Raw genomic sequence first — 13,261 nt, 5'->3', positions numbered from 1 at the left:
TAGGTGGATTAACCATGCTAAATTGCCCACAGTGTCCAGGGATGTGCAGGTTAGATGGATTAGCTATGGGAAATAAAGGTTTACAGGGATAGGGTAGGGAGGGGTGGGTCTGGGTGGGACACCGTTTGGAGTGTCTCTGTGGGCTTGGTGGACTGAATGGTCTGCTTCCACACTGTAGGGATTCTATGATTCTATGATTCACCAATGTTAAATGAGGAAAAACAACAATAATTTTCATATTTAATAAAGGAGGTAGTGCAGTGGGAGTGTTACTGGGCTTGTAATCCAGAAACCCAGGCTAATGCTCTTGGAACAAAGGTCTAAACCCACCATGGTAGCTGATGGATTTTAAATTAAAGTGATCAAAATTTAGAAAAAAAAATGTTCATGTTGGCAAAACTATCATCATTTGTCAGGAAGAAACCTTTCTGGTTCACTAATGCCCTTTAAGTGAAGGAAGCTGCCATCCTTACCTGGTCTGGCCTACATGTGACTCCAGCCCCACAGCAAGGGGACTGAATCTGAACTGCCGTCTCATATGTCTGAGCAAAATACACAGATGATGGGTAACAGAATATTGGCCTTGATGGTGTTGACCATATCCCATCAAACATTACAGGGGAAAAGAAAACACAAGGTGATCCTCGCTGATAGGAAGTGTTGGCCAAAGGTTTTAGTTTCCCTCATCAAAGTGACATGCGATCAACTGTTGTCTGCCTAAACAGCAGAGATTCACGTTAACACTGAGGTTAACATAACTAATCAGATCTCAGATTCTTTGCCAAACTGCAGGGAATCTGTAGAGCATTTACTAAGGAGGTGTTAAGGTGACAAGGAAGAAGTTACTATCATATGATATAAGGCATTGTTGAAGGACTTTCCAATGATGCTATGCCTCAAACGATTTTCTTTCACTCAAATCTCTTCCTTCTTCCTCTCCAGTTTCCAGACTTTGCCAAAGCTGCTCCAAATTGGCCATACTGGTTACAAACATAGGAGCAGCAAAACCAGGTCTCAAGCCTGTACCCAGACATGATGGGTTTCATTCCAAAGAGGAATATTTCTGGGACTGGTTGCTCCCATTTTTTTGTTAAAATTTTTTTTGAATGAAATCCCCGGCCTGTGGCACATGTCAGAAATCCAGAAAAATTTCATTCCTATCATACGTTGTTCAATTTACTTCTCGATAATCCCATTTTACAAGCAATCTTCTAGAAGCAGGGTAGATGGTGACTTCTAAGTGGTTGGTGTGATAACAAATTATTTGCCTGAGCAAAGAATATTGGCAATTTATTTAAAAGCAAATAAAACTTCCAGAAAAGTACTTGTTGTTCATCTTAATTCCCACCTCGGTACAACGCTCTTCTATTGTTAAAAACTCAGAAGTTATTATGTAGTAATAAATCACTTTATAATATCAACTGACCTATCAAGCAACGTAATTGTTTAAACCATACTAAACCTGAAATAGCTCTTGTGTAGTGCATTGTTCACAGAATTGGCCATTTGAACTGAGGCTACTTGAGGGTCAAAGAGATTATTCTGTGATTCATGCATCACAGGATGGAGGCTTATAGGGGTCTGAATGATATAGGAAGATAGGAACAGAAGTAGGCCAATCAGCCCCTTGAGCCTGTTCCACCATTCAATGAGATCATGGCTGATCTATGGCCTCACTGCATATATCTGCGTTTGACCCATATCACTTCATCTCAAAAAATGATGTATCTCTGATTTAAAATTAACAACTGACCCAGCATCCACTGCGATTCGTGAAAGAGAGCTCCAAACCTCTCCCACTCTTAATGTGTCGAAGTGCTTCCCAACATCTCTCCTAAACAGTCTGGCCTTAATTCTCAGACTATGCTCCCCATTTCTCGAATTCCTGACCAGTGGAAATGGTTTATCTTTATCTACTAGGTCTTTTCCTGTTATTGCCTTGAAGGTTTTGATCTGATCATCCCTTAAACTTCTAAATTCTGGAGAAAACGGACTGAATTTCTATAACCTGACAAATGTGGGGTCATTGCATGAGAAATCAGGTGAGTCCTTTTGTGATTTTGGGAGCAACTTGTTGCATTTTCAAAGACAGTTCTGAGCATTGAGATGAGTTTGTCATTAGGGAGTGGCAAAATGCCTGCTAAGGGAAATTACTTCTTGTTAACAGCCTCATTGACAATAATTTTTTTTGTTTTACTACCCACTGTGAGAAAGGTCACTTTGAACATGAGGAGGTACCTTGGTGACTCCAGCTCACTGCTTACTCCTTCAGGCTGCCATCTTAAATACCCAGCAATAATGCCTCAGGGCAGCAGCTGCATGCATCCCATGTCCACAATGCTGGAACCCACAATCTTTCAAGGCCCTTGTGTCTACTTACCTGTTGCTGTCGCTGCCGACAAACAATGGTTAGAGTTATGGAGTGCAAGCCCGTGTGCTTTTAATGCAGCCCATGAGCCATGGATCTCCATGGCAGCCAGCAACCTGTCCATGGAAGTACTCAGAACATCGCGTGTTGGAAGCAGCTGGGTCCTCATGAGGAGCTACATTGCTACAGCCGCTGTCACTCATGTATCTGCCTGCTGCTCCAAGGTGAGATTGTGCCTGTGCACAAAATCACTGTTTACCCACACCCCCAGGGTCCTCTCCTGCCCGGGGCAGCAGGAGTACCGGTGATCTGGACTGTTTCTTCCTCAGCCAGCTGTGGAGGCATGGCAGTAATGTGCTCACCAACTTGTGTTCCTAAGTCTAATTGAGCTGAAGGTCGAGCGACCTGTCAGTGTCTGAGCTGGTGGAGGGTGCAGGAGGCAGATTTACCTGTGCTCCCTCTGAGGGATCCGCTCTCTTGGCAGGGCAGCCCGTGGGCCAGCGAGACACTGCAGTTGGGAGGAAGATAGTGAGGTGCCCTGAACGAAGGAGTAGGCAGAGCAGAGGCCATTCAGAGTTAGTAGTTTGAGGGATTGGGAGTAGTGCAGCGGAGGTGTGGGAATTGTGAGTGAGGGAGGATGTTGCAGGCTGTTCAGCAATCCTCAGGCATGGGGATGGACAGATTGACACGCTGGTGAGTTGGATGAGAGTTGTGAGACTGAGTGAGTCTCAGGGGGGTGTGGGGAGCAGGAGCTTCTCAGCATGGTGATTTCTGGATGCATCCTCACCCAAACAAGGAGAAGGGGTTAACTGGAACGTTGGAATCCTAGCCTGCTATTGGATGTCTGCCTCTAGGCAGTTAATCTGATACTGTTGTGTTGGGAAATTGGAGGCTGACTAAAGAAATCTCAGTCAGACTCCCACCTTTAACAAAACTCTGACTGAACCCAATTCGCTGCCTGCCTCATCAGGACAGTGGTGTTCCTGGCTTACAAATATGTATCAGCTAAAAGGAATGATGCCAGGAACAGGGTGGGGAATCTGGCCAGCATTGTAAATCTTCCGGCCCCACCAATCGTTGTTTTTGCCCTTAGCACTCCCTTCTGATTTAACACCAAATGAGACCCTCATGAGAATCCACCATACTCAATGGAGTACATTGTTTAAGAAACCCACCAAATCCCCAAAGCTATAAATGAAGCATTTGGCAGTGATGTTGCCCTTGCAGGAAGTGATTTTAGTGGCAGTCCTGTGACCAAAATCCACATTATTTTGCAAAGAAATTTCAAAATTTTATTGCTTGATTTAACTTTACATTTGCCTCAGGGATAGAGGTCTTCCCTCTGAGTCAGAGGTGACACCTTTAGCTCTGCTCTCTCAGATGGCCATGGAAGATCTTAGGACCTTGTTTTGAAGAAGACAATGGAAGATCTCCTGGTGCCCTGGATAGTCGAGCCATAGAGTCATACAGCATGGAAAACGACCCTTCGGCCCAACTAGTCCATATCAAGCACAATCCCAAACTAAACTAGAACCACCTGCTTGCTCGTGGCCCATATCCCTCCAAACATTTCCTATTCATGTACTTATACAAATGTCTGTTAAACATTGTAATTATACCCATATCCACCACTTACTTAGGAAGTTCATTCCAGGCATGAACAACCCTTTATGTAAAATATTTGCCCCTTGTGTCTTTTTTAAATCTCTCTCCTCTCACCTTAAATATGTGCCCCCTCGCCTGGAAATCCCCATTCTTGGGAAAATACACCTACTATTAATCCTATCTATACCCCTCATGAATTTATAAACTTCCATAAGGTCCTCTCTCAACCTCCCAGGCTCCAGTGTAATTTAGTAATCACTAAAACCATCAGTTTCACAGTGCTCTTTCTGGGGGGCTGGGGGTGTTTGATTGATTAGCTTAGTTGGCTGGATGGCTGTTTTGCATTGAAGAGTGATGCCAAAATGCAGGGTTCAATTCCTACCTGGCTGATGTTACTAGGAAGAACTCTCCATCTCAACCTCTCCTTTTGCCTTAGGCATGATGACCCTTAGGTTAATGAGGCAGCAGTCCAGCTCTTTCTGGGCTCTTGCTGTGCACCAGCAGGCATCTATTACATTACAGCAGTGACTACACTTCAAAAGCACTCATTGCCTGTGAAGCATTTTGGGCCGTCTGGAGGTTGTGAAAGGTGGTATGTAAATGCAAGTCTTCCTAAAGTATGACTTTACACCTGCACTGCTCTGTAAGAACTTTATAGAATCCCCACAGTGTGGGAGCAGGCTATTTGGTCCATCATATCCATACTGACCCTCTCACTCAGATCCACCTTATTCTTGTAACCTTGCATTTCCTGTGGCTAACCCACCTAGCCTGCACATCCTGGGCACTATAGCATGGCCAATCCACCTAACCTGCACATCTTTGGACTGAGGGGGGAAAGTCACACAGACACAGGGAGAATGTGCAGCAGACAGTCAACTGAGGCTGGAATCGAACCCAGTTCTCTGGCGCTGATAAGGTAGCAGTGCAAACCACTGAGCTACCATGCCACCCATAATAACTAATAAAAGACAAATCATTTCCCGTCTGCCAGAACTGATTATGCTGTGAAGTCGTTATTTCCTGTGTAGTATGAAACAAATAGTATTGACCAGTAAAAAGTCAGTGGGAGGAGAGTTTTCATCTGGCAACAAACAACATTAACGGTGTCAGTTTTATCAAAGTGTGAACAGCTACAGCACTGAATCTATGCTGCTAAGGAGATTTCTACGTGATTATTTAATCAACAGAAAACCCAAGCGTGCAGTGGAGTATATAAAAATAGGTAACTTCTAAAAGATGAGTAATAGAATGTCACAACCATTCATTGAGCTTCAAAAAGTATATTACGTAGCATTGTGTGCTCTTGGGATTCCAGGTATAAATCTTTAATCTCTTTTCTGTAATGTAAAGCTTAAATTCAACTGTTTGTGTTTTGAAGTGTTTGACAATTTTTCTTAGGAACTTGTGCTCACTGAATGTGCCATTATTGATGTACCCTGAACACCTAAAGGCCTGGAAAAATAGGAGCAAATTACTGCAGATGCTGGAATTTATACTGAAAACAAAAAATGCTGGAGATCACAGGAATGATGCCTGACGCGTTGTGTTTTCCAGCATTTTTTGTTTTCAAGGTCTGGAGAATGTTTGGATCCTCTGACAGCAAACCAACTGATACCGTCAACACTGCTTCAGAAATCTTATAACCTGTCTTTATTTTATCTTGGTTACTTTGCAAATATTTTTCCTTAAATATGAAGCAGTCATGTGATCCTAAAAACAAATTTTACAGACAGCCACAATTACTGGATGTTTGGAAATCAAAAAGAATGCTTAGGTAATAACAATAAAAACACTGGCATACTCTGTTACTTGTTAATACTTTCACCTCTATAATGGAATCCCTACAATATTGAAGCAGTCTATTTGACCCATACTGATCCTTGAAAGAGCATCCCACCCAGGCCTGACTCCCTACCCTATCCCTGTAAACCTGCATTTCCCATGGCTAATCCACCCAGCCTGCACATCGCTGGGCACAATGGGGTAATTTCCCATGGCCAATCCACCTAGCCTGAACATCTTTGGACTGTAGGAGGAAACCAGAGCACCCGGAGGAAACCCACACAGACATGGGGAGAATGTGCAAACTCCACACAGACAGTCGTCTGAGGGTGGAATCAAACCCAGGTCCAACTTGCTGTGAGCCAGCAGAGCTGCCTTTGGTTAAGAGGTTGTGGATTCAAGCCCCACCCCAGGGGGTTGAGTGCAGCAGTCTGGGAGAGGGCTCCAGTGTGCCGCTGAGGGAGTGCTGCTGGGTTGCAGTTGAGGCTTCAGGGTGAGGTGTTAAACTGAGGCTCTGTCAGGGGAATATAAAAGATCCTACGGCACTCTTTCATGGAAGAGCAGGGAAGTTCTCCCCAATGTCCTGGGACCAATATTCATCTCTCAAAGAGGTTATTTAGTTATTCTCACATTGCTGATTGTGGGATCTTGCTGTGCATACATTTGCTGCTGCTCTTCCTACATTCCAACAGGGACTACATTTTGAAATGTACTGCTCTAGCTGTGTAGTGTTTTGGGTAATCCTGTTATTGTGGAAAGAGTTATATAAATACAATATTTTCTATTCTTCTTGCGCATCTGATTTTGTTAGGACAGAGATTTGTGTAAGATATTGTTCACTCTGGGAAAGAAAACAAGAAAGGGGAGATATTTATAACATTTCCTGTGTTTCATTCTGCACTTACACTTCCATCTTCTCGCTGAGAAAAATGATTACTTTCAGGAGCTAAAGCAGGCCATTCAGCTCATTGAATCTGCTCCGCCTTTCAATGAGATCATGACTAATCTGCTAATCCTCAACTCCACTTTCCTGCCTTTCCCCATAACCCTTGATTCCTTTACTGATTATAAATCTGTCTCAGACCTGAATATACTTAGTGACCCAACTTCAACTGTCCTCTGTGGTAAAGGATTCCGCAGACTCAATACACATTGAAAGAAGAAATTCCTCTTCACCTTGGCCTTAAACTGGTGATTCCTCACTCCGAGATTATGCCCTCTGGTTCCAAAACCATAGAAATTGAATTAATAAAGTAAAATTCCAATCAAGTGACAAATTGAATATGAAACATGGCAAAGTGTCTGAAATGCAGCTGTCATTAATAACAGCAAACTGAGCTAAACCTCCTGAAAGCAATATTAGAGACCAGCTTCATCCTCAACATGAAGTAAGGAGAAATATCTGAGCAACACTCACCTGTTGCCATATTCCTACTTACAGTCCATTAAAAAGCAAGAGTGGCTGAAACCGAAGAGCGGAATGCCTACAATGCCTTTTGGCTAAAAGCGCGTCCCAGTTAGATAAACTATCAATTACAATATGCTTTTTGAAGGGCAAAGGTGACTTTTCAGACAGGAATGTTTGTGTTCTTTATGGTTTCATGGGGAGTAGGTGTCATTCATTTCCCATGACTGATCGGGAGAACATGGTGCTGAGCTGCCTTCTTGAACCGCTGCAGTCTGCATAGTATAAGAACATCCACAATGCTGTTTAGAAGGCCACTCCACGATTTTGACCCAGAGACAGTTAAGCTAAACTGATATTGTTCCATGTCAGGATGAAGTGAATCTTAAAGGTAAGCTTGCAGGTGATAGTGCTGTACTGGTCCTTCCAGATGGTGGAGGCTGTGGGTTTGGAAAGAGCATCAAAGGAGTAACTTCAGTGCATCTTGTAGATGGTATTCATTGTGCATCTGCTAGTGAAGGGAGAGGATTTTGGATGTTGTGGATGGAATATAAATCAAGTGGGAATTTTTGCCCTAAATGAAGAGAAAAAGCTGTAAAGGCTGGCTCTGATCTTGACTCTATTTGTAACATTCTTCCCTTTGGATCAGAAAATGCTCATATTCCAGTCTCATGGCAGATTTTTTTATTCATTTATGGCATGCTAGGCCAGCATTTATTGCCCATCCCTACTTGCCCTTTCTAGTTCAGAGTCAACCACATTGCTGTGGGTCTGGAGTCACACATAGACCAGACCAGGTAAGGACGGCACATTTCCTTCCTTAAAGGACTGCAGTGAGCCAGATGGGTATTCATGACAATCAGTGATAGTTGTCACGGTATCATTTTGAGAATGGGACTCCTCTGAAGAAGTCACATCAGACCTGAAACATTAACTCTGCTTTTCTCTCCACAGATATTGCTTGATGGCATTCTCAGTTTTCATTTCAGATTTTCAGCATCTGTAGTGTTTTGCTTCTATCACTTCTATCACTTTGTTTTTGAAATAACTGCACAGAGGCCAGTATCACATCACCAAGTCACCCTTTATTTGCATGTGCACAGTACATGGGCTCTGACCAGCCACCTCAAAGCCAGTCCTTTGACTGAGCAGACCTTCTGAATCTCCTGTTTATATCTATCAGCCAGGACACCCTGATTGGCCCAAACTAACAACTACATTCAGGGAATTCATAGTAAATGAGATCCACCTGGCCCTGGTTCCAATCACCACACATTTAAACTAAATAAAATATTTCTTTTGAACCTGTTTAAAATGTCAAATATTCTGGTAATTCACATCCTGATGATAGCTTAAGCTTTATCTTTTCTCAAATCTCTTCCCTCCCAAGTGTTAGTTTGCAAAACTACTTTTCCCTTCGGCAGGAACTCCCATGAGTTGTCGAGCAGTTCCATGGAGGTGAGGAATGATGACTACACTGCTTCCAAGATTGGAATGTCACACTCTGCCAAAATGCTCCATTTAGCAGCTCCATCTTGAACTGATATAGTTCACTCTCAGAAGTGTCAGTGAGACTGCCTGCCAGACCTCAATCCGAGACCATCTGTTTACAAATATCAGGGTTTCCAGGTTACCCGAAAGAGGGATGGATGTCTTAAATAAAGAGCCCAGTGTTCAGAGTCAGCATGAGAGCTTCATATTTAATGAACCGCAGTGAAATGTTGAGTTGTTGTAAATCACCAGCTTCATTTCATTGAGGAAAGTGAAGCCAGCATAGTCCCACTCTCTGATGGGGAGTTTAACCTGATGGATACCACATCTCAGCTGAAGGATGAGGTCTTCATGGTATCCTCACCACCAGCAGGAACTGACCATGTGCTGTTGGGTATCCATTTACATTCCAAACCAGCTGTCCAGCCAACTGAGCTGACCAACCCCACTGAGCTGACTGCCTTTTGATATAACATCGGATTTAACATGTGCTTTTCGGTAATACTGACTTAATTTTTCTTGCAGAATAAGAATTAGGATTCATTGCAAGGTTTGTAGGCTGATATTAACTTGTCTGTGTTTCTGGTGTGTTTGAAGGAAACTTGTTTGCGGTTTATATCATCTGTCACCGCGCATGCAGTTTCTCCAAAACGACGACCATTTATTTAACTGCACTGGCTATTTCAGACACCATCTGCCTAATCTGGGCTGCCATCTTGAATCTAGCAAAGCTGTGGCTGGGCCCGAATGCCAGCTGGGTCTACACCCCTTGGTGGTGCCTATCCATCATTTTGGAATACGGCGCCATTCTTTGCTCGGTCTGGATTATTATGGCCTTCACTATCGAAAGGTACATCGTTATATCCAACAAGGGGCTGAAGCACCACACAACTAAGCCAAAGAATGCCATTTGCGCTGTTGTGGCAGCCGTGGGCCTTTCTTACACATCAGCATTCATTGCTTTTCTTTTGAATAAATTTTCCAGAAGGTCGGTGATGGTAAGCAGATCCGTTTTAATGAATTACACTGGAGAATGTGCCATGTTCAACAACACATACTTTCCCACAGCTATTTGGCTGCACACAATTATATCAGGTGGTGTTCCTTATCTATTGATCCTCGTCTTCAGTGTGCTGATAGCCTGCCGGTTACACACAAAAACCAAGATTCATCCGGAATTTGAGAACACTGCATTCAGAATCACCAGAATAAAAATCAAGAAGTCACTTCAGATATTGCTCGTTGTTTCATTCACTGCTGTTGCTCTCGGTCTGCCCCGGTTCGTTTCAGAGTGTTTACCACATTCCTTGGGTGGTGTGAATTATTTTGATTACAGCACAATTACAAATGTGGTACCAGACATCTTGTTTATGCTCCAATGGTTTAATTCTGCCATAAACTTCTGGCTCTTTAGTTCTGCATCGTCTGCCTTTCGGCAGGAGTGTGTGGCTATTCTCACCAGACATATCTGTAGGAAACAAGATTCAATGGCTGTGGGTACAGTACCTATTGACACCTTAAAGACAGTGTTCAGAAGTAATTACTGCTGTGCAGAATGAACATGTTACCAGGAGCTTAAACTAATCAACAGAGGAGCTCGAGACCCAAGTTTTCTGAGTTACCGAACAGTTGGAACTCGATTTGCAATGTGTATAACTGGCATTGATTTGAAGCAAGGTACAGTCTTTTTATCGTTGATTCCAATTTGTACCATTTATATGAACTATTCAATGTAAAAGTTTGAAAATGCATTAATTTCAGTTGGAGGGTTCCAGTGGTTAGCTCAAGGCCTTTCATCTCTAGGATCAAGATACAGAACCAGCCCCTGTTTTCTTTCTCGAATGACTGTAATTCTGTCGAAAGAAACATGATTTGCCAGTTAGAGCCCAGTTCCTCTCAGCAAAAAACCTTTACCACAAAAATAACCTCAATTTCACAGAATCTCAGAATAGTTCTGGTGCAGAAAGAGGCCGTTCGGTCCATTGTGCCCGCACCAGCTCGTTAATTGAACCTCATTACCTTGTGCCAATCTCCTCATCCCTGGCATATTATTTCTATCCAAATAATCATCCAATGCCCCTCTTGAGCGCCTCAACTGAACCTGCATCCATCACATTTCCAGGCAGTGCATTCCAGACCCTGACTGCTCGCTGTGTGAAAAACTCTTTCCTCTTCACCTTGGCTTTTATTGCACAGTACTTTATATCTATGTCCTCTTGTTACAAAGCAGGAGCAGCTTCTCCTTATCTACTCTATCCAGTCACATGTGATTTTGGAAACCACTATCAAATCTCCTCTCTGCCTTCCTTTCTGCAGGGAGAACAGTCTCAGCTTCTTCAATCTATCCCCATCAATGAAGATTCTAATTCCTGGACCCATTCTTGCAAATTGCTTCTGCACGCTCTCCAATGCATTCAGATCCTTCCTATAGTGTGGTATCCAGTATTTTTACATAATATTCCAGCTGCGATCCAATTAAAAATCTGGGGCTAAACAGACCACTTCATTTATACTGATATAGACAATGGTAAAATGTCACAATGAAGATTGAAGGGGTAGAATTGAGAGTTGGATTGATGCAGATTATTTGGGATACGGGAAGTTTGGCTTTGTCCCTAACATGACCAGGGATGCCTGTTGTTGATACTAATACCTGCTGTACTCTCCAGCACCATCTACTCTCCACCTTGAATTGTACAAATCATTCATTAAAAACTGCAGTTGAAGCTCTCTTCTAGCACATTACTGGAATCAGGGGTATGCGTTTGAAAGGTTTTGGCGTGGATGGTTGCCACAGACCAAAGCTTGGCTTTGCTGAAGGCTTGCTCAATGAACCTGACTTCCAATGTGTGTGATAAACACAAAACCATCGAGATGGTAGGCGCTGTGGAAACATCGGTCAGCGAGTGGCCATTAGGAAGATCCTGAACGCCTCTCTGGTGCTGACCAACACAACAATGAGCCGACACAAACTCAAAATCACTTTAAATACAACAGCTTCATTATTGTCAATGACATTCTGAAACATCCAGACTCCCAGAATTCCATTTAGGAAAAGAAAACAAATGAAAGGCATACTGGCATTGGAGGCAGTCCAATGAAGGTTCACTCATCTAATCCTGGGTTTGGAGGGACTGTCTTATATGAAGAGATTGAGTAGGTTGTGCCTGTAATTATTGGAGTTTAGAAAAGTGAGCAGCGACCTTGTTGAAACATCCAAGATTCTTAGGAAACTTGACAAGGTAGATGCAGAGAGATTGTTTCCCCATGTAGGAGAGTCTAGGACCACAGGACATCACCTCAGAATAAGAGACCATCCATTTAAGGCAGCGATGAGGATTTTTTATCTCTCTCAGAGGGTAGTGGATTCTTTGTTAGGGATGGGCCATTAAGTACATTTAAGGCAGAGAGAGACAGATTTTTAATCAGTAAGGGAATCAAGGATTGGGGAAAAGACAGGAAAATGAAGTTAGGGATTACCAGATCAGCCATGATCTTACTGGATGACACAGCGGACCTGATGGGCTCAATGGCCTACTTTTGCTTCTAGATCTTAGAGTTTGATGGGGAATATTCATTCTGAGGTAAACATCTACTTCCATAATTTTGTAGCAAGGGTTGTATATTCAGTTGAAATGCAGCACAAAGTGTACATCAGCATCATTGATGCAAAATACCTGCCTGGCGGTGATGGGAAGGTTTCTGTCTGTTTTGACCCTGAGAGTAATGCAAACGGCAGTATAACTTCTGACAAGGGCTGCCCAGTCCAGATAAGTTGAAAGTAATAGCCAGTTAAGCAACCCACTCATATGGAAATAATCCAGAGACAAGACGTATCTGTCACAGACTTATAAATATAAATTTCAGTCAAGGCAAATCATGATCTGTTTAATGTAAAGAAAGCAGCAAAAGTGTGGGTTAATTGCTTCATGCACCATCGAACACAGGAGAATGGAACTGACAACTTGCATAATACAAGTGAGAGACAGCATCGATGGTGTATAAGTTATGAAAACAATATGTTTTATTTGTGGCATTTGTTATGTTATAGATATTAGGTAGTCACCAACTGTAGTAGAATCTGTTCATCTGAATAAAACAGCACATTGTTTTGTTTTTCAGTCCTTGGCTCAGTGTTAAAAATCTGTTGATCATTGCCTGTGAGCTTATTGAATAATAAGTGAATTTATTTATCACTAAAAACGTGTTTCAATGTTGACAAGACAAAATAAAGCTTGGTGTTTATTTTAGTGTGTCTGTATTTTCTCGATTAATTTCATAACTTTGGAGGAAAGTAATGTCATAAATGTATAGAAAAAGGTTGCGTTACAATTAATTTGCACATGGTACAATTCCTCACCATTCTGTTTGTTCTGCTGGTTTGATTGCGTATATGTAGGATCTTGATTTGGCTCACCATTAGTCACAGGAAGTAGCAGTTATGGTCTGCAGGAAAACTCATCTGTATTATTAAGGGTTTAATGTAAATGTAATCCACGAATGAAACAGTATTTTGCATAAGCTAAAAGTTGTTGTTGCATTCTTACTTTCACCTTTTCTCTGAAGTGTTACAGCCCGTCCCAAGGCGAGGTTCCCCATTTCATTAC

At 42.5% G+C, this 13,261-nt stretch overlaps 1 protein-coding gene across 9 annotated transcripts in view; it reads left to right on the top strand.

Moving 5' to 3' along the window:
- The window catches only part of LOC125486301 (probable G-protein coupled receptor 139), a 38,198-nt gene extending 25,294 nt beyond the window's left edge, over positions 1 to 12,904 (top strand). Inside the window, exons 2-4 of one of the 9 annotated variants that reach the window (XR_007264986.1) lie at positions 1,946 to 2,042; positions 8,588 to 9,152; positions 9,252 to 12,899. Coding sequence is in view for 2 of the 9 variants with exons in the window: in XM_048613280.1 (XP_048469237.1) it covers positions 5,213 to 5,291; positions 9,252 to 10,213 (1,041 nt within the window). In the remaining 7 variants the exon portion in view is untranslated. Of the gene's footprint in view, positions 1 to 1,920; positions 2,043 to 4,847; positions 5,292 to 5,374; positions 5,946 to 8,587; positions 9,153 to 9,251 lie in introns of those variants that run through there. The other 8 variants (XR_007264989.1, XM_048613281.1, XR_007264985.1 and 5 more) reach the window with 8 other exon arrangements.
- Positions 12,905 to 13,261: the final 357 nt, after the last annotated feature.

This window comes from Rhincodon typus, chromosome 27 (genome assembly GCF_021869965.1).
Source record: "Rhincodon typus isolate 14 chromosome 27, sRhiTyp1.1, whole genome shotgun sequence".
NCBI classification, from domain to species: domain Eukaryota; kingdom Metazoa; phylum Chordata; class Chondrichthyes; order Orectolobiformes; family Rhincodontidae; genus Rhincodon; species Rhincodon typus.
This window is presented reverse-complemented; position numbering and strand designations above follow the sequence as displayed.